A 20,920-nucleotide genomic window follows, 5' to 3' on the forward strand; every position below is an offset into this window, starting at 1 on the left:
GTAAATTAAAAGCAACCTAAATATTATTGTTATATACATATGCACTTTCATGGATCTACAATCTGTCGATACCTGTATCTTGGCATTGCACAAGGTCATGTTTTTCTCTGACTGTTTATAACGTCTTTACACTAAATCCATTGGATATTTGATATGCTGATTGATAATTTAGTCTTAGATGCATGATTTTTTTTATTAGTTGTTATTGGCTTTGAACTAGCTGTCAGTAACTGCGAGTATCTCAGATCTGTACTTAGTGTCTTTTTCTTGTTGGGATGTACAAGTACCCGGCCACGTCCACTCTGTGCTTTTGTTAGATGTATTTCTATTTGTATCCATCTGAGGAGTTAAGCCTTTTTCAACTGATTTTTATAGTTCGTTCTTATGTTGTACTGTTACACCACTGTCCCAGGTTAGGGGGAGGGTTGGGATCCATGTTTAACCCTGCCACATTCTGTATATATGTGCCTGTCCCGAGTCAGGAGCCTGTAATTCAGTGGTTGTCGTTTGTTGCTGTGTTACATATTTGTTTTTCGTTCATTTTTTGTACATAAATTAGGCCGTTAGTTTTCTCGTTTGAATTGTTTTACAATTGTCATTTCGGGGCCTTCTATAGCTGACTATGTGGTATGGGCTTTGTTCATTGTTGAAGGCAATACGGTGACCTATAGTTGTTAATTTCTGTGTCATTTGGTCTCTTGTGAAGAGTTGTCTCATTGGCAATCATACCACATCTTCTTTTTTATATTCATTAGCTTATAATGTTTTGTTCTATCCGCTATAGCTGAATCAGTGAAGATGTTTTCTAGCTTAAACCTTCATCAGGAACGTTTAAACCTAAACGGCATTTGAAAGCCAGGGATGTATAAATACGGAGAAACGTTATATAAGCCATAAAACCAAAAGTGACCAATATAATTAGCAAATTCATTTAGGTCAACTTTGCCTGAAGGGGTTTGAACCTTAGTTTCTTAATATTTTTTTTTTAAATCGTCAACTTAAATAAAAAAATATAAAAGTCATCTCAGGGTCCCAATTATAAATCTACAATTACAGCAAAATTAAAAAGAGATAAGTCTTTTCCTAAATTGTCAACAACATTATTAAAACATCACATCAGCCACCTTAAATTCTATCTGAATTATAAGCCCAGAATTGGTACGAAACGCCAATTGTACAGAAGGTTTTTATGCAACAAGTAACTGTTACACGCTTCTAGCAGGCATATGATTCATAAGATTAATCGAATACATGGAACGATCTTTTTTATATTCATTAGAAATCGAGTACATGCAAAAACAATTCTTGTTTTCATAAGAAAGCTTGCTTAATCAAACATTGGGCTTTTTAATCTGCTACATAAAAGAAAAATAACCTTTTATTAAATGATATACTATCTTTCATGACATCCCATTTACGGAGATTGCACTTGTAGGATAAAACTAATAACCAAACAGTTTAAAAAATGACCAAAAATGACAGTTCCATCATTAAGAATAGCATTAGTCCAGACATGTTCTACATTACGCCATCGACTTTAGAACAGTATTAAAGATTTGTGCTCGTGCTGGCTTTATAATGTTTCCTCTCAGAAGTTAAATCATGCTGTCAAATAAAGACATGAAATATTTGTGACAGGACCAAAGACCAAATCGGTATGATATGGATTTCGGAGAGAGATCGCGCTTGATCATTGTTTTATTGGACAAAATTCTCTCAGTTTAATTTTCTCCGAACCATTTAACATTATAAATCATTTTTATATAATTTCATATCTAGGAAATGGCCATCGCAGACCATTTTACCCATCACTTTTACAAATTATTGTCTGGTAAATGGATCTTCGTTATTGCAAAAACTTTGACTTATGTCGTTATGAAGTTGACTTTTTACGACTACCAGAAAATTGAAAAACTCATAAACTGTCATGCGATATTTCTTACAAGTGAAATTAACTTACAAATGTATATTTATCATTGAGTTGGTCGTTATTCTGATTTCCATCGTGTTTTCAAGAAAACCGGAATAATTCATGAAATGATTTTTTCCTAATGTTTCTTTAGCATGCTTGGATAAAGTTGAATATCTTTCGGAGTGACATATACAGGGGACGTATCAAACGAAAAGAAGAACCAGCAACAACTCTCGAGTATAATGAAGACTCTGATTTCACGTGAAAGCGTGTAAACACAAACTCAAACAGAAAGTGATCCTTGCAATTATAAAATTATAAAAAATTGAAGGACATAAAATTTGACTATGCGGTTTGTATTTTGCTCATTGTTGAAGGCCGCACGGTGACCTAAAGTTGTTAACTTCTATGTCATTTGGTCTTTGGTGCATGGAGAGTTGTCTCATTGGCAATTATACCACATCTTCTTATTTTTATATGAAACAAAATGTGAGGGTTTCCGAGTCTAAAATGAATTGTTATTCAAATAAAAACAATCAAAACAACAGAAAGATCTGACGTTAATACCAAATTCTTCAAAATATACAAACCTCATAAATATGACAGTAAGCATGCATACCTTGACGACACTCCTGAAGACGGACAGGCATGTACATCTGTGAAAGAATAAATTATAGATTGCAAAATAGAGAATAGAGAATCCAAGAAATCTTTGTAAAAGAGAAGTACTTTTACTCTGATTAAATACATCCATACCATATATTATTATATTGTTTGTATCGGTTGTTGTAATTCTAAAGAGATTTCATGCAGCAAAACCATATTAAAAGTATCAGAGAAACAGGATCGATCCATTGTCGTGGTCGTACAAATTTTAATTTTGTAAAAAATATATACTAGTACATATAAGTCCTGTTTCGTTGTTTCTACAACCATTGCATTGCCGTTGCAAGAATAATGTTATATTGTTAACACAGAAAATAAAAAAAAAATTGTCTAGGCAGCCATATCAAAATTTGGAAATCTTTAAGAAAAACTAGGCTATCTTTCACTTAGAAAATTGTTGGCGCCCTTTACGTTTGCTTTCTGTCTATGAAACCAAAACACTCTGCACGTTAGACATATTAATTGAAGTGATGTCTTCATAGTTCCTTAGTTTCGTGTAATGTCGTTTTGATATCGCAGTAATGTCATTTTTCACCATAGGATCAATACTTAGTAGATATACAAGAGTAAATTGATGATCAAGGTTTAATGACAGGCTTTTTAGATAGACTAGACCTTGTCAATTATAAAATGAAATCGAAATCGATAGATAATGAACAGTTAACATGAAATCTATTAAGGTTTAAATTAAAGTTCCATCCAAATGCACGCTCAGAAAGATTTCAAGCCCCTGAAGTCAGAAACTACTTCCAAGTTGAAAACCGTGATGGTAGCGTAATTGACTGTTCTGTCACCAATAACAGGAGTTCATGCACTTAAAATGATTTAGGTCGATTTGGGTCAGTTTGGAGCTGGTAGAGAATATGTCAGTACATGGTAACAATTTCCGAATAGTATTCAATGCCTATTCAACTAGTTAAACAACAGTTTTTCATCTTCAAAAAAGACCTGAACAATCCTCGATGTAAAACTACAAAAAAATATTACGTATCTATTAAAAATGTACACCGAGAAAGTTCAAACATTTCAAAAGCGTCAGAACAACAGCGTACATTTTTTTTTTTTTTTTTTTTCTGAGCTATATTCTAATTCAGTTAAAATTTCTTCTTTATTATGTTTTTCATTTTTTTTAATACTTTACAAATTGTTAATCAAAATCGTTATTGTTTATCAATATGTAAACAAATGGTAATTTGTAAATTAAATTGAGCTGGAGAGAAAATTTTCAGATCCAACTTTTGTTTAAACAGTAAGATGTTCTAATTGAATTATTGTCTTTCTCTCGGTTGACCTCTCGATATATTTTCCAGTTTTGTTGTGTTGTTTGGAGGTTTTCTCTTTGGCTGTGCCCCCGTGACTACTTTGTAAGGATTAAGACCGGATTCGTCAAGCTTTTGTGTCGATAGATTCGAAAGATTCCACCTTAAAGCTATACTGCCAATCAATCACACGTTAAATAGATTGTCCCGGGAAATCTTGTATCAATAAGGTATTCCGATAAAATATCAAAAATGATATCATTTTACAATTAATCATAAAATAGTTTGTTTATATTATATGAACAAAGTCTCGATCAAGGGAATGTGATATCGCTTTTAATCCTGATCAAAGATGAAATCGTATTCAATTATCGGAATTTTCTTTTAAAGAAACTATTTTCAAACTGTTTAATGGCAACCATTTGACCAGACGGCACATTTGTTTTCGCTGAAAACTGTTGACTTTCCGGTAACTGTCCATTATTTGTTGTTAAATTACACTTTTCGTATGTCTGACTTGACAGAAAACGAGACAACGTCGAATAAAAACCCAGATAAATATTTTCAATAAATCGTGTCAAAATACAAACTTTTGTATTGAATTTCGCCCGATTGATTTTTATAGCATGTCTAGCTATACTTTATAGTCGGAGTGTTAATGTGGTTAAAATAACAGTTAAATAATAAAACATAAACATCAGATACTTGTTTTTAAAATGGATTTAATCTGTGAACGTTAGAAGTATGCCTCTTTCTCGATTCAATATAGTTCTATTCAACAGCTGTATATGGGGATAATAAGTCTCACATATTCATTTTAGCCATTATTCTTTAATTTTTTTTATGTGTACGACCATATTTTTATAACTTGGAAAATCAACCTAAAAGTTTTTGAGTAAATCTGAGTGTTTGTCGCATTTTAAAGGGGATATTAAACCTCACAAGTCGAAGAGAAACTGACATCGCCTATAGACAAACAAAATTGAAAGACTTTTACCAAGTACATTTCCGTCTCCTTTAACCGTTAACACCACATAGAATTGCGATAAAACGCATCTTTTATATACTTTTTGACATAGGCCTACATTTAATATCCAAATTTCGTTTGTCCGATAAGTCCGTTCATTTCGTAGGCATTACGTCAATTGAACGGACTAATTTGATGAACGGACATCATCATATTTATTTTCAAATGCTTTTCAAACACTGTTCATGCCAAGTTGGTCTCCCTCTTCAGTCAAACACTGGTCATGCCAAGTTTTTCTCCCTCTTAAGTCAAACACTATAGTCATGCCAAGCGGTTCTCCCTCTTAAGTCAAACACTCAGGTCATGCAAAGTTTAACACTGGTCATACCAAGCTTTTCTTCTTCTTAAGTCAAACACTGGCCATGCCAGGCTTTTCTCCCTCTTGACTCAAACACTGGTCATACCAAGCTTTTCTCCTTCTTAAGTCAAACACTGCATGGTCATGCCAAGTTTTCTCCCTCTTGAGTCAAACACTTATCGTGCCAAGCTTTTCTCCTTCTTAAGTCAAACACTAGTCATGCAAAGTTTTTCTCCCACTTGAGTCAAAAACTGGTCGTGCCAAGCTTTTCTCCTTCTTAAGCCAAACACTGGTCATGCCAAGTTTTTCTCCCTCAAGAAACAAACACTGGTCATGCCAAGCTTTTCTCCCTCTTAAGTCAAACACTGGTCATACCAAGTTGGTCTCCCTCTTGAGTCAAACATGCACTGATCATACCAAGTTTTTTCTCCCTCTTAAGTTAAACACTGGTCATGCCAAGTTGGTCTCCCTCTTGAGTCAAACACTGGTCATGCAAAGCTTTTCTCCCTGTTATATCTCTCAGTAAGTCAAACACTGATCATGCCATGTTTTTCTCCCTCTCAGTAGATCAAAGACTGGTCATGCCAAGTTTTTCTCCCTGTCAGTAAATCAAACAATATTATGGTCATGAAAGATATTTCATTTTTCTGTATTTATTCAAACAATGTTTTTGTGAACTGGAATTTGTTAATGTAGAAAATGTTGTGCACGATACACAATGGTAGAGATTAAATAACATCAAATTAGTTAGCAAAGAATTTAAAAAGATTTTAAAAGAGTTAGTCCCATTCTTATTAGCCATGTCCGGTTGTTTTTACACATGTTATGGTTTTTCGAAGGGATTTGTTACAGACAGAGTTTTTATCCAAAAATCATTGATCATTAATCACTCTCAGCCAGCTGTTCAAAGACTTTTGTCAATAAAGATCGACTTTGTCTTCAGCAGCTTGTCTGAAATTTAATTCCTCGTAGTTATTTAAGGAAAACATCGGGATTTCTTTTGGTATTTGCAGAAAATCTCAAATAAAAGTTAACTAATCCCATTTATACACCAATCAGGAAAGTATTAAGTACAATCCATCATGTTATCGTACTCTCCTTAGTAAAGCTTTACTGATGACAGAGATTACATCGAGTTGTCTGATCTTGGGTGTGATAAAACGCCGTAAAGTGGCGCTACATCAGATAATACCGTCAAATCGGCAATAAACGTTACCTAAGAAATGTGATGCACCAAAGCTACACGGAACAATTTGTTAAACAGACATATTTTGAAATTGTCACCACATCTATCTTAAGTTTAAGCTGTCTTTATGTGACATGCTGTTTAACTGCTTGTAATCTTCTAAAATATATATCTACAAAACATAGGTTATTCTTGTAAAATAATACAAACTTAAGATGTATTTTCTGGTGTTGTTATTTTTAATATTGGTTTGCTGTATTTTCTATACCGTACTTTATTCATATTAACCCAGATTCAAAACACAAAAAACAAAACCGTTTCTATTTTAGCTACGTTTGATTGTTGATACGGCATTCCGGAGCGTTACAATGCTGTAGACAGCATGAAAATTGATAATACTGATGTGTTTTGCACATGTGAGTTACGCAATATTTCGCTTCAGAAATACGAGCATTTATCCAATTCGGCTTTCCCTTCAAACAGATTTTACTTGGTTTTTTCAATTTACATGTATTCACATCTCGTTATTTAAAGAGAATATATAAAAGATATAAAAAGATGTGGTATGAGTGCCAATGAGACAACTCTCCATCCAAGTCACAATTTGTAAAAGTAAACCATTATAGGTCAAAGTACGGCCTTCAACACGGAGCCTTGGCTCACACCAAACAGCAAGCTATAGAGGGCTCCAAAAATTGCTGGTGTAAAACCATTCAAACAGGAAAACCAACGGTAAAATCTTTATAAAAAACGAGAAACTAGAAACACTTATGAACCACATCAACAAACGACAACCACTAAACATCAGGTTCCTGACTTAGGACAGGTGCAAACAAATGCATAATGTCACTTTTGGTTACTAAATACCATTTTGTACTATGGTAATCTTCCGCGTATTAATCCTTTTTTTTTGTTTTCAATTTTTCACTTTAAGGTAGATTGGGTGTCTTCCTCCATCTTGGATTTTGAAATACCAGAAAAAAATCGGTCTAGACCTTTAATAAAATGTGCAAATTTTGAGAGTAATGGGTAATTCATGTTTAAGATATTTCATTTTAATATAGAAGATGACATGTTTTATTATATTTATGGTTGTATTTTACAAAAAACAGAATACTTTTGTTTGATTCAATTTTTTCCAACTTTGCCACATAAGGGGAGGCAACTCAAATGTAAGGGCAGATAATTCAGTTAAAGTTACTTTTACAATAGAATGTGTAAGGAATTTATCTATTTTTTTATGTAGCAAGAAAACGGGCCCGGTGATCCCATTTTTTCTTTTTCTTATCTGAAAGTATAATATTAGAGCTATCTTCTCATATTTTATCTCAAAATTCTATGGTGTAGTTTTCGTTTTATGGCAGAAAATTGCAAAACAATGAATAACTTGGCGTTTTCAAATAAAAGGCAAGTGATTGAAATCAAAATGAAACAGGCAACCTTTCACTGAAATATCAGTAATTATACAAAAAGAAACTTAAGTATGTGTGTGATTTTGCGGATGATTTCACTTGTATATACGTACAACGTGTGTTCTGTAATAACCTTCACCATATAAGCTCAAGGTCGAATGAAATAAAAAGAAATTACAAAGAAGAACCTCAGACCTAATATTGTACGTATAAGACCAACTTAACCATCGAGTTTCAGTTACAATAACATGACTTATCAACCTAAACATTTACTATTGGAATACATCAATTAAATCATGACACTACCGAAGAACTGACAACTTGGTTGATCTGAGTCCTGGTAACTATATGAGTCAGGGGCGGATCCAGCCGTTTTCAAAAGGGGGTTCAAACCCAGGATAAGGAGAAGGGGGTGGGTTCCGACCCCCAGACCCCCCTCCCCCGGATCCGCCACTGTGAGTAGCTAGTCTACCAGCATCAGGAACGACATTAATGTATAATAACGATTCTAGTACGCATGTACTAGGAATAACACGGATGGGGCGTATTGTATATGGTAACATTTAATGCTGGCAATTGGAAGATATTAATACAAGTATTTAATATAGAATTATTAGTAAACATATGTTACTATATTTCTATACTGTAAACCTGTATTACTATTTGATTTGATTTGATTTGATGGCGCAAATCAAATATTTTATTTTGGCGCAAATGAATTGCCAATTTGCGCAAATGCAAATTATCGCATGCCTAGTAGAAAATGTAATTAGGGACTTGAATCATGATGTCACTTTACGTAATATGTATATAGATATATAGGAAGAGATAGTTTCTGTAGATATGATCTATGCTTCTGACAAATAATTGATGGCCCATCAAATTCTTTCTTTGCTGTCATTTATCTCCAGGTTGTTATAGTTCCCTCTGGAGTCACGTTGCAAACAAACTACATTTAATTAAAGAACAACGAAATTTTGATGAGAATATGTCCCTTTGATCTTTGTTAACATAGTTTTCAAGTCTCTATATGCACACCTCTTTTAAATGTTTTTTTGTGGAATTTTTGCTTCAGATAAAGGGGATAAAAGTTTATTTTTCTTTAACTTCACAAAACCGACAGTAAAAATGAAGAGATAGCAAATACATGTATTTATCACCATGGTTACTATTTGAAACTTATAATTCTTCATCCTATATATCCGAATATTAGGATATTGAAATTTTCCGTGCTTAACATTTTACTACACAGGCAAAAATTGTTTACGTGAATTTCACATGAATCTCACATGAAATTCACGCGAAAAATTTCACATGAGATTCACCTCAGACGAGCTTATACATGAAACTCACATGAAAATGTTCATGTGAATTTCACGTGAATTGAGACTCACATGAATCTCACGTGAAACTTTTCACATGAATTTCACGTGAACTTTACAAAAGAAAAAATGGTATTTTTCATGATTTTAATTAAATTTGATGATTTGAATGTTATTTGAATTATTTTATTTTAAAAAATTAACGTGAATTTCACGTGAAAAGTATTCATGTGATTTTCATGTGAAATTCACGTGAGTTTCACATGAGATTCACGTGAAACTCTCAAGAATTGATTTCACGTGAGTTTCACGTGTAAGCTCGTTTGAGGTGAGATTCACATGAGATTCACATGAATCTAAATTCACGTGAAATTGATGTGAGTGAAATTTCCCTGTATATGTGGGGGGAAATGGACTGAGACAGTCTATGAAATCTAAAGTAGTGCAGAATGCATGAAATTCTTTAAAAATATCATGTTTTCCTTTCGAGTTTCTTTTCCAATTTCAATTATGTATAAAATACTTATAGTCTTCGTTAAGATGTCAAACAGTTTTTCCTAGCAGGATTATCAAAACTTATCTACCAGTAAACATGAGGAGAAACTTTAAACTTAGAAGGGACAAGTATAGTCAAATTCGAAATAAGGCTGCGAATTCGGTATATGTTTGACTAAACGTCTATTAGTCTCCAGCTGATACTAATCATGCTAATATAGTCAGTGATTCGGTATTGGCATCGGCTGGTTACAGTCATATACATCATACTTCCATTTAGATATATGAGGGTCTGGATGGGATCCTTTAATACTGTATTCTTTAAATCATTAAGTAATTTTTCTATATTCTATATATTCTTACCAATTATTTTCTATTCTTTATATTTTAGCATCCTATTACTCTCTATTCTTTACTTTGTGACCTGTTTTCTACTTTTGGACCCATTTCTATGTAGTGATAGACAATACGATGCATTTTTATTATGTAAAAATCATCTAGAACCTCATACATTCGCAGTTGCTAAATCTGTGTCGCCTGGTTAAAACTAAGGTAATGTTTAGTTTAGAAAACCATAATACTCTTACAACGCTCTATTCGCTTAATATAGCTTATCATGTATTTTTTATATATGTCATTCTTAAATTAGCTGCATTTTGACATCCTTTTGATGATATACATTATGGGAGCTGCTACTCTTGATAATTTCGAATTTCAAATATAAATCCAGAAAAGCGTTTATAATAAAACGAATTAAGTATGTTCGATATTGATAATCAACAGACTAGTCTTTCACCGTCTAAAAATGGAAAAACATATTGTGCTTCGCCATTATCCCATCATGTTTATAGTCAATGTAAGACTACAATGTCAGATGAAATTTTATTTCAAACTACCAGATCGTCTAAAATTGTATACAAATTATGATTAATTTGTTACAATTTTTAATGTTCATTTTCTTTAAGATTTGTATTTAGAAATGATCGATGCGTCTGGAATATTTACAAAAATATATAACTTGAATGAATGATGAGCTACCGACACAGTAGGAACAGAGTCTAAATTACTTTCATTTGCATACAACTTAAGTGTCCTGCTAACATTCAGAATATATTAAATTTTATTAAAAGGGAAATCAAGAGAAAAGTAGAATTTGACAAAAGAACGATGAGGGCGAAGAAATGTGCGCGCGCGCCAACACTGTAGAATCGTCATTATAATCCATAACCAGACAGGTCATAAGGGTCATCAGTTTTGGTGTCTGATTTTTTGTTTTGACAAGGTTTTAAGATGTTTCTATCAAAGATGACCAGTTAGCAACAGATGCTCACTGATCGATTTTAAATGACCAATGGTCATTCATCAATGACATGTTGAAAAATTGGTTAAATTGTCCGTGAAATCCCACACCAGGTGATATAGAAATGTGTAACAGGCGACTGCTAATAAGCTAAAAATACGTTCAAATGAAGGGAGTATGTAGAATCAATTAACATACTCGTAAAAAGACCGCAAACAGATGAAAAGTAGTTTTTTTTTCATATGCATGGCGATAATTGGTTAAGTGTTAGCAATAGCATAAAGGCTATTTAAGTCCAGTTATATTGAATTATCATGAATTTATATTTTAGGTTGATGTCACAGCCAGGAATTTAATTTTAAAAACAATATTAAAAAATCCGGAAGTTCATAGTTTCAAAATAAAATCAAACTAAACAAAATAGAATATATGTGTAATGCATGTTCGTAATATTTCAATATATTTGATAGTATGTCAAATCTAAATAAGAAAGTTCTTTTAGGAATCATATTTATATATATACTCCAGAAATTGTTTTTATTTCGGCCGATAAGCGTTTCAGTATGGTTTGATGTTTACTAATTAGCTTTTGACTGAACTTTCTCAAACTTAAGGTTAAGTATCACTGACCTTACTCTCTACTGGCCAGTGGTCAACGGTTCGACCGCTGGTCAGTTTACACTCGATTACTCAGTGACCCTGTATAAGTCCAAGTTGTAATTCATCGTGGATTATTACCAGGAATTGAAATAAGAGAAAAAGCGTCATAAGCCTTAAATGGGTATTAAAGATTTGTTTACAAAATTAAAGAACCGTAAAACAAACGTTCTATTCTTCCATGTGAAAATTAAGATTTGAATACCGTATGTTCATCTGTCTTGTCTTTCTGGCAGTTTTAAAAACACTGAGATATATGCACTTTTAGCTGAATGTTTTTCGATTAAAACAGTGTTATATGTATGCATAGGTTAAAATGTTTATCTATGGATTAAAATGGTGTATCTCATACCCACGGGCTCACTCTGTAAATGTATTAAGCTGTTTGTCTAGGAGATGCACTATTGCTGCACTTGAAATGAATCCGCGTCAATATAATAAAAATGAGGTATCATTTATCTTAACATTCCCAAGAGTAATTTGTCCGTTCATTACTATGTATATATGCACAACTATTGTCTAGCAAGTTTGTCATGTTATGTAAACAGGTTTCTAAGTTGTTATGTAATATCCAGTAACATTTGTAAATAGGAAGAAAAGGAGAAGTGTTGTACAGATAAATGAGACGACAACCCAACGAAATAAAACAACACAAGATATCTATAGGTTAATTAATCCAATATTGCTATAGACGTCACTGCAATCTCGGATATAAAAATAAGAAGATGTGGTATCATTGCCAACTAGACAACTCTTCACAAGAGACCAAAAGACTGAGAAGTTTACAACTATAGGTCACTGTACGGCCGTCAACAATGAGCAAAATCCCAAACCGCATAGTCAGCTATAAAAGGCCCCGAAATTACAAACGTAAAACAATTCAAACGAGAAAACTAACGGCCTGATTTATTTACAAAACAATGAACGAAAAACAAATATGATATACATCAACATACGACAACCGCTGAATTACAGGCGCCAGACTTGGGACAGGCACATACAGAATGTGGCGGGGTTAAACTAGTTTTTTGGTGCCAAACCCTCTCACTAACCTGGGACAGTGGTGTAGCAGTACAACATAAGAACAAACTAAAAATCAGTTGAAAAGGGCTTAACTTATCAGATCGATACAAAGCAGAAAAACATCTAACAAAAACACAGACCTGACGAGGCAGCGTATTTATATATCTCCACAACAAAAAAGACACTAAGTAAAGATCTGAGAGTTCTTGTAGTTACTGACAGCTAGTTCAAAGCCAATAAAAACTAATAAAAAATCATGCATCTAAGACTAAAATTAACATATTATCCCAACGCTCTTATACAGGACAAAACAAGACGAGACAATATTATTACTGTTTATCACGGAACACTTTAGTGCTACAAGAGTCTTACTTTATATAATCAGAGACATATAATACAATGTCTCTGATATAATTATATATTTATATTATTCACAAGCTTACATAAAATCGTATCTGAATTGTCGGGCTTTAAAACTTTAAAAACAACGGTACAGCCAAACTTTCAAACCACTTATATGTATCTGTTTCTATCTGTATCTATCTATATATATATATATACACTAACAAAATGATAAATAATAATTTGTATACCTAATAATAATTTAGTAAAGGTTTTAAGTAATTTGTGGTAACGAAACACCTGACTTAATAATTTACCAATGATGCATATAGATCACGTTCAAGGAAATATATAGCGACACGATCATAGCGAACGAGTTCGGATATATAAACACCGCAAGACGGAGCTAAAGGAATATCACCGTCCAAAAACGATAAAAAAATAACAATTGAGAACGACAAATCGTCCCTTTTGTCGTAAATTTTTTGTAAAGAGTTTCCCGTGTGCCGTGTGAAACTGAAATATTTAAATCTAGGAAAGGGCAGTTGTACCAGTTCCGTTTATGTCTCGTGTTTGTTTTTGCTTTCATCAGATAAAGGAAGCAAAATTTATATGCATTGCATTTCACAATTTAATTAAAATATAGATCTCTGATTTCGTTATGCTCATATGACGAGTAAGCGAGTTACGATAGATCTGAATTTTAATCAAATTGCGCATTTCATTATTAACAAACATAATCGACTATAGTTTTCTTTCCCTATTGTTAATCTTCCTTTTTTCTGTCGATGACTGAAATGTATTGTGCATGTCATGTTTTTCCAAGACTACTTATGACACAGTTACGCTAAAGCCGTTATTATTCAAAAAATGGTCTAATTATTATTTAAAACTAGCTACCAGTAACTGGAAGTACTCTTAAATCAGTACTATAGGTCTCAAAGTTTGTCATTTGGTTAGTTTTTTCTGTGCTTCGTACCAATCTGAAATGTCAACCCCTTTGCAATGGTTGCTATAAAGTTTGTTATAATGTTGAATTGTATGACAACTATCCCGAGTTGGCGAAAGTTGACCGCCCACGAGTATGTTTATAACCGCTATACTCTTATTTTGGCTGTCTCATACCTGGAGCCTATAGTCCAGCTGGTTGTCGTTGGTTACTATGTAATAATTTGCCCTTTCGTATAATGTAATTAGCTTCATTTCTGATGGTGGTTTTCTCCTCTGAACTGAGGCGGCTAAACTGCACATGTTCCCAAGGGTCGGTGCATTAGAACTTAATTGTATCATGTTTATTCTAGCCTGGCATCCTGACCTAATATAATACTCCGTCTACTGTCAAGCAGTGAGCCAAGATCCAAGGCTATCTTCATTCTAATATTGTATCCAGAAAAGCTCTCTTCATTTTAATCTTGTTTGTGGTATATTTGCAGTTGACACCAAGGGACGGTGCTCTATTGAATATATTACTGACTGCTGTATGCAACAAAAGCAATCCTCTCCGTGACTAGGCTGATAAACAAAATGAAGGTTACTTAAATTTTAAAAGACCCCATCCCAATAATGATAATAATTATAACTGTCCAAGAATCAATGGAATCTTTAACATTCCCACGGGATAGTAACAACACTAGATTTCCTCTATAAATATCATGGACATTTAAATTTAAGTGAAATATGAAATAATAAGGACAGGATTCCTATATATACAGGATTCTAAGATGTTTATTTAGGTTAGTCATTGTCGTTGAGTTGCTGTCTCAATAATATGTTCGTGACATCTCTTTTATTACTTTCATATAATTATTTTTGATGGAAAACAAGGAATAATGCTTATTTTCGGCATTACAGTTTTAGCTGTAAAATGCACATTCTGGTATCATAAAATTGAACCGTGATTGCACATGTGTATGCACCACAATAAACTTGAACCGTGGTTGCACATGTATATGCACCACAAATTGGAATCGTGATTGCACATGTGTATGCACCATAAACTGGAACCGTGATTGCTCATGTGTATGCACCATGAACTGGAACCGTGATTGCCCATGTGTATGCACCATAAACTGGAACCGTGATTGCACATGTGTATGCACCATAAACTGGAACCATGATTGCACATGTGTATGCACCATAAACTTGAACCGTGATTGCCCATGTGTATGCACCAACCATAAACTTGAACCGTAATTGCCCATGTGTATGAACCATAAACTTGAACCGTGATTGCACATGTGTATGCACCATAAACTGGAATCGTGATTGCCTATGTGTATGCACCATAAACTGGAACCGTGATTGCTCATGTGTATGCATCATAAAGTTATAGTGCAAACGAAGTTAGTTTCAGCATCACGTGTCCATGCTGTTTGTATTCAATACACCCATTATAAGCGCTAGTACAAATTACACCAAGAAATTATGGTTAATGCAAACGGATATATAGATTTCCATAAATCAGGAGGTGGTATTTCAGAAATTTTGTCTTATATATTTGATGGTAAAGGATGAAAAATGTAGGATATCCAATTTCATTTAATGACATCTTGGTGTAAATATTTTTATACTAGAGTAAATAATTCAGTTGTTGAGAAGTGCATGTAATCTTACATGTTTGGGTCATATATAGACAGAATGACATCTTATTGTAAATATTTGTATATTTATAGAGTAAATAGTTCAATTGTTGAGAAGTGCATGTAATCTTGCATGTTTGGGTCATAGGCAGATGACAAATAGTAACTAAAGGCGTCTTAATTTTGTGTCCAATAATGGAAATCTTTGTTCAATACTATATGAAATCTATATTAATCCATACTATAAAAGTAAAGTCTGGACAATAGAAACTATAGAAAGTGTTTCCATGGATTTCTGAGATATCTGCAGAAGAATGTCCTCCTTGACTATAAAATACTTAATAAAATACCACATTAGATGTTTTTATCAATATTGGTGTTATAGAAAATATTGAATGCAGCAATTCAAAAGTCCACGGCCATTGCCAATATCCGCTTCAGCAATAAAAAGGTAATCTTGTTTAACGCCCGGCTGACCTTTCTGTAAACCTTGCTACTCGCCAAATAGAAGAAAACATGCAGAAGGCGGCTTCGTGAATATCCATTGGAACAGTTCAACACTTTACTATGTTTGTTTAAATTTTCTGGCTGGTTGTCTTGGCAGTTCAATGATATCCAAAATTATAATCGATTTGAAAAATAGGAAGCAACATATCCGACTACGATTTAAGGGCAGTGTCACCGTGTGTTACACGTTATAAACTTTGTTTTGCATATTTGCAATCGTGTTGCGAGAGTCATTTCGTATAAAAGAATGACTTTTGTCCGGGTACCTACCGTCCAACTGCATGCATGCCAAATAACTTGTGGAGCATGATCTGCTTACCATTCAGGAGCATTTGAGATCACCCACCATCCCTTTTTTTGTAGGTTTCGTATTGCTCCGTCTTTTATCTTCTATGTAGAGTTTTGTAGATTGTTGTTTGTATTTTGGTCTTTTGGTTGTTTTTTTTGCCATATAGTTTTGTTGGTTTCTTATCGACTTATGATTTTCGATTTTCCCGTGGTATCTTCTGCTCCTTTAACAAAAGCTACACTGGAAAGATTTATGAGAGATTATATACATATGTAATTTCAAAACGTATTAGTTGTATAGTTTCAGAATATAATACATTTTCTTTTCAATAAAATATAAAAGCAGCTCTTGGCAGTGTAAAAGTAAACATTTCACCACTAAATCAAAATAGAAATTTATTGTCATAAGACATACTTACAAATCATGACAAAAAGATTAGTATGAACAGAAACATACAATTCAATTATATCATATGTATCTGGATCAACTGTTATATCCGTATATCACTGGCGAAGGAGTACCTCACTTTTGGGCCAATATATGTATATATATAAAGTGCCTAGAAAATCAACCTTACAATGTTAGAGTAGATATGATTCTTTACTTCCTCCCCGACCGGGGCTGGAACTATATACATATATATATATTATAACGGGCACTAAGATGTCTTAATTTTTCAACATTTCTGCTACTTTGTATCTTCTTATTTAATTTGTTGATTTAACACTTGAAATAACCACCATTATTCTTAAGTTTAAAAGGTTATCATAATGTTTTGTTCTGTTTTCTTTTATCAATACGGTGTTCTCCATGACGTTCGCGTTAACAAAAAGTGAGCTTTCAAAGAGGTCCGCGTTAACATTATTGTCATTGCCTTGCAACAGTGCATTTATAAGCGACGCTTAAAATGAAAATTAACTATGTTTATTTTAAAGTTGATGATCTCTAATATAATTGCGGCAATCGGCGAAAAATGTGGTAAAAACAAATAAATAATAGGACTGCGGGAAAATCATATTTATTATGTTAAAATACAAAATCATACTTACAAAGTTTTATTAACGTTTTGATAAAAAAGAACTATAGAAATTCAAACGAACCCTTGTAAAATAAATAAGCTTGTAAATGTTTTATTGTTCACGTATGAATAAGTCAAAATAGGAAAAATATAATTCGCCAATACATGTTTCGTGGGCGGAGTTAAATCAAATACGCTGTTGATCTGAAGCAATCAATTCATTATTCTGAAGGAAATGCTATACTGCATTGCAACAGTTTAAAATCACAAATTTCGAAGTTTTGTGGATTAATCAACGTAAATTGCACTAATCAATTAACATATTGTGTAAAGATTAAAGGATTATTAAGTATACAGCGGAACCCGTTTGATCATAGTGGAAGTGTTTTTTCAGACAAACCGTAAACAACGCGTACAAAAATCAATCATATAAGTTAATGTTTTTATTACATGTGTAACAAAAGATTTACTTTTGCTTCAATATTTTGTGAAAAATAAAAACTATACTTATTTTCACCTGTCCGATAACGGGAAAGTTTTTACCTTCTACTTGCGCATGCGTTAATGCTATTTTTGCAGACAGAAAAGTGAAACACTGGCCAAAACATGGCGAAGCCATGTCGCTTCGTAGGATTTATTTTTCGATGCCTTGTATATTATTTGTGGTTTATATCATCCTATATTTCTTGTGAAAAAGGTAAGTGTATTGCTGAACATAAACAGCATTTTTGTAAACACGGCACACACTATAAACAGACGATAACAGTACACAAATCTCCAGTGACAGTGTGTCAATAATTCTTAACCTTATACAAACAAAAGTTAATATTTATCCACTATTTTCTTGTTTCTTCTTACTTACTTTCTTATTTTGTGTATGATGTTGGTTCGTTGTGATCTTCATTGATTTTTGAAACCTTTGTTTTGCCAGAGAAACAGTTGACATCATTGATTTTTTATTTCAGAAACTGGTAAAGAATGTGTATTTTACTCAGGGTTTTTCAATTCACCCATGCGAACCAAATCAGCAGTCTCTCATGATTTATTATGACATCAGATATATCAATTTATATTTCTCCATTTCATGTATTTTTCAATTCTTTGTTATGTATTCTTTTTGTTCTTTTATAAATATCATAAAGTAGTTTTCGGATAAATTGGAACTTTGGTGACAGAAAACAAAACTGATTTTGTGAATTAAAATTATTTCATTTTTTTTTATAGGAACAATTACGTTTTTTAATTTTTATTCTTGCAGTATTTTTTACTAAAAATTAAAATGATGAATTGTCAGAAAATATATTTCCCCTGGCAGCCAGTTTTGTATTGTAAAATAAATTAGAAATTTATCAGAACTAATCAGTGCTTTAGGGATAAATTCAAATAAAATTACCAATTATATCAGATTTATGGCTTAAAGGATGATTCACAATTGTGTTAAATTCTTCTTTTTCATCAAACAATAATCTGATGACATTTCATTGTTATCTGTTTTGGTTCTTTTGTTCCAGTATGTAATATAGGTAAATAAAAAACAAATTACAGAATAAACATGTTTAATCTAATTCAAATAAACAAAAAGATATGCAAATTGCAGATTGGTTAATGATTTTGATAATGATTAACAAAGACATTATTCTTGACCAATGAGTTAATATGCTTGGAGTAGACACTTAATAATGGAATTATTTTTTTGGAAAATATGAAAGGGTCTGGAATGAAAATAAGAAAAACTCTTAGTAATTTATTTGCAAAATAGGGTGATATGGGTGAAATTACTCATTTGTTTTTTACAATGATCGGATTTTGTTTTTAAACTGCATCTAAAATGAAGAAAAAAAAGGCAAACAAAATTGCATGTAAATTATTGCATTTGGATAAGGTCTGTGTATGTATCATTTACATTTGAACAAGACCATTTCAATTTAAAGATGTAATTACATCGTTTCGCACTGTGTGCAATCTCAGGAGTACAATACATTTTAATTGCTTCAATTATTTCTTCCAGTGGACCAAACAATTATGGTCGCGAACAAATTCGTTTTTTCAGCCACATTATTTCGCTTAGATTGATCAATACAATGATGTTAGGTCTGTACCAAATCACCAAGTCACAAATTAATCTGACCACTTTTGATATTTTGTTTAAAGAAGATGACTTTATTGTTGTTATTACTGTGATCATTGAAATGTTAAAGTAAACTAAATAATTTTCTAAAACAGGGTTTTAACTTTTTGAACCAATCTGTCATGTTAACTTACAAAAAAAATGAAGCTTGATTTCAATCTTCTCGTCTGCTTTTAAAGTAGAATGAAACTAAAACTGTTGTGACATCTAAATGTATTACATCATAGCTAGAAAATATGAAAGTTAATATGAGTAGAAAGAAAATCTTGCATGCAGAAGTCTGTATTCTTAAAACTTAAAAGTTGTGTCATACGTGTGTTACATGTTTAGAATTAATTTTTTTTAAATTTTAATTAAGTTTTAAGATGGCAAGTTTTTGGCTGGTAGTGCCTTAGTTGATTTTGATAATTTCCGTTTATCAAAATATATTTTCTGTCAGTTGAGTTTTCATTATTTTTCAACCAATAGTTCTATTCATATTTGATCATAATTTGACAGGTATTTTATTTCACATCTGTCAGTGAACCAAACAAAATATTTATAATACAAGTGAACATCTTTAGTGTGTATTTGCCAGAATTTGGGCACACTTTAGCTTATATATATGGTCTTTTAGTTTTCTATAACAGTCTGGTATCTTTCTTGCACTTTTGTTTGCTTAGAATTTAAAAAAAAATCACAATCTTGTAATTAAAAGTTAACCAGGCAGTAATTCTTGTTTATTGTATTGAAAAGTGTCAGAACAATATCATTTAGTAGGTACATGTATCCAAATTTAAGTCCTACATTTTTCTCAATTCTCATACTCCTTTCTCTAAATGATTTATATGCATATATAGACCTCATATGCTTTCTTTAATGACATTTTACTACATCATATGAGAAAGTGGATGGATGGTCAACAGTTGGCTCAACTTCTTTGTCATTCAGACTGGATGTTCGACCTTTGTCAAAAGAGGTCACGATGTTGTATTGGACCGCAAAGGCATTAACAGATAATTTTCTCTATGGGACTGTTCATTGTAAAAATTCAATTGTGGTCAGTTTTGTGATGAATTTCTTTTATTTTTCTATCAACACAACCATACTTCAGTAGGGTAAGGGTTCAGACTAATTATTTTCTCATATTTGTGGTCTGACTGTGTATCTCTTGTGTACAAATTTTAGAGACAAGGCCTGAAGAAGAGTAGGATTTCCCAGCATCAAGATATTCAGTCTCTTGAAAAAAATCCCACGAAAAATCTATCAATTTCCGTGAATTTGTTTTTAAACAAAAATCAAACTAGTTATACATTTAATAGCAAGTGAAAAAGTTTTACTGAACCAAATGATTTATGGTTAAAATCTTAGGTAAATCCTGAAAATAAATATCATTTGCTTTCATATTCATACCATTATGCATTCAATGATTTAAATTTTTTTGCCACTAAAAATGTTTTTTGGCTGGATGAAAATTGACCAGATTTTCATTTTGACGACAAAACATTCATTTGATATAAA

At 32.5% G+C, this 20,920-nt stretch overlaps 1 protein-coding gene across 6 annotated transcripts in view; it reads left to right on the forward strand.

Annotated features, from left to right (window-relative positions):
• Positions 1–17,505: 17,505 nt before the first annotated feature.
• LOC127719847 (ephrin type-B receptor 1-B-like) overlaps positions 17,506–20,920 on the forward strand; it is an 89,584-nt gene continuing 86,169 nt past the window's right edge. For all 6 annotated transcript variants that reach the window (XM_052226164.1, XM_052226166.1, XM_052226168.1 and 3 more), the window contains exon 1: positions 17,506–17,989. In XM_052226164.1, coding sequence (XP_052082124.1) covers positions 17,899–17,989 — 91 coding nt within the window. In that variant the 5' untranslated portion in view covers positions 17,506–17,898. The remainder of the gene's footprint in view (positions 17,990–20,920) is intronic.

The sequence above is a fragment of the Mytilus californianus genome, unplaced genomic scaffold (genome assembly GCF_021869535.1).
Source record: "Mytilus californianus isolate M0D057914Y unplaced genomic scaffold, xbMytCali1.0.p SCAF_11, whole genome shotgun sequence".
NCBI classification, from domain to species: Eukaryota; Metazoa; Mollusca; class Bivalvia; order Mytilida; family Mytilidae; genus Mytilus; species Mytilus californianus.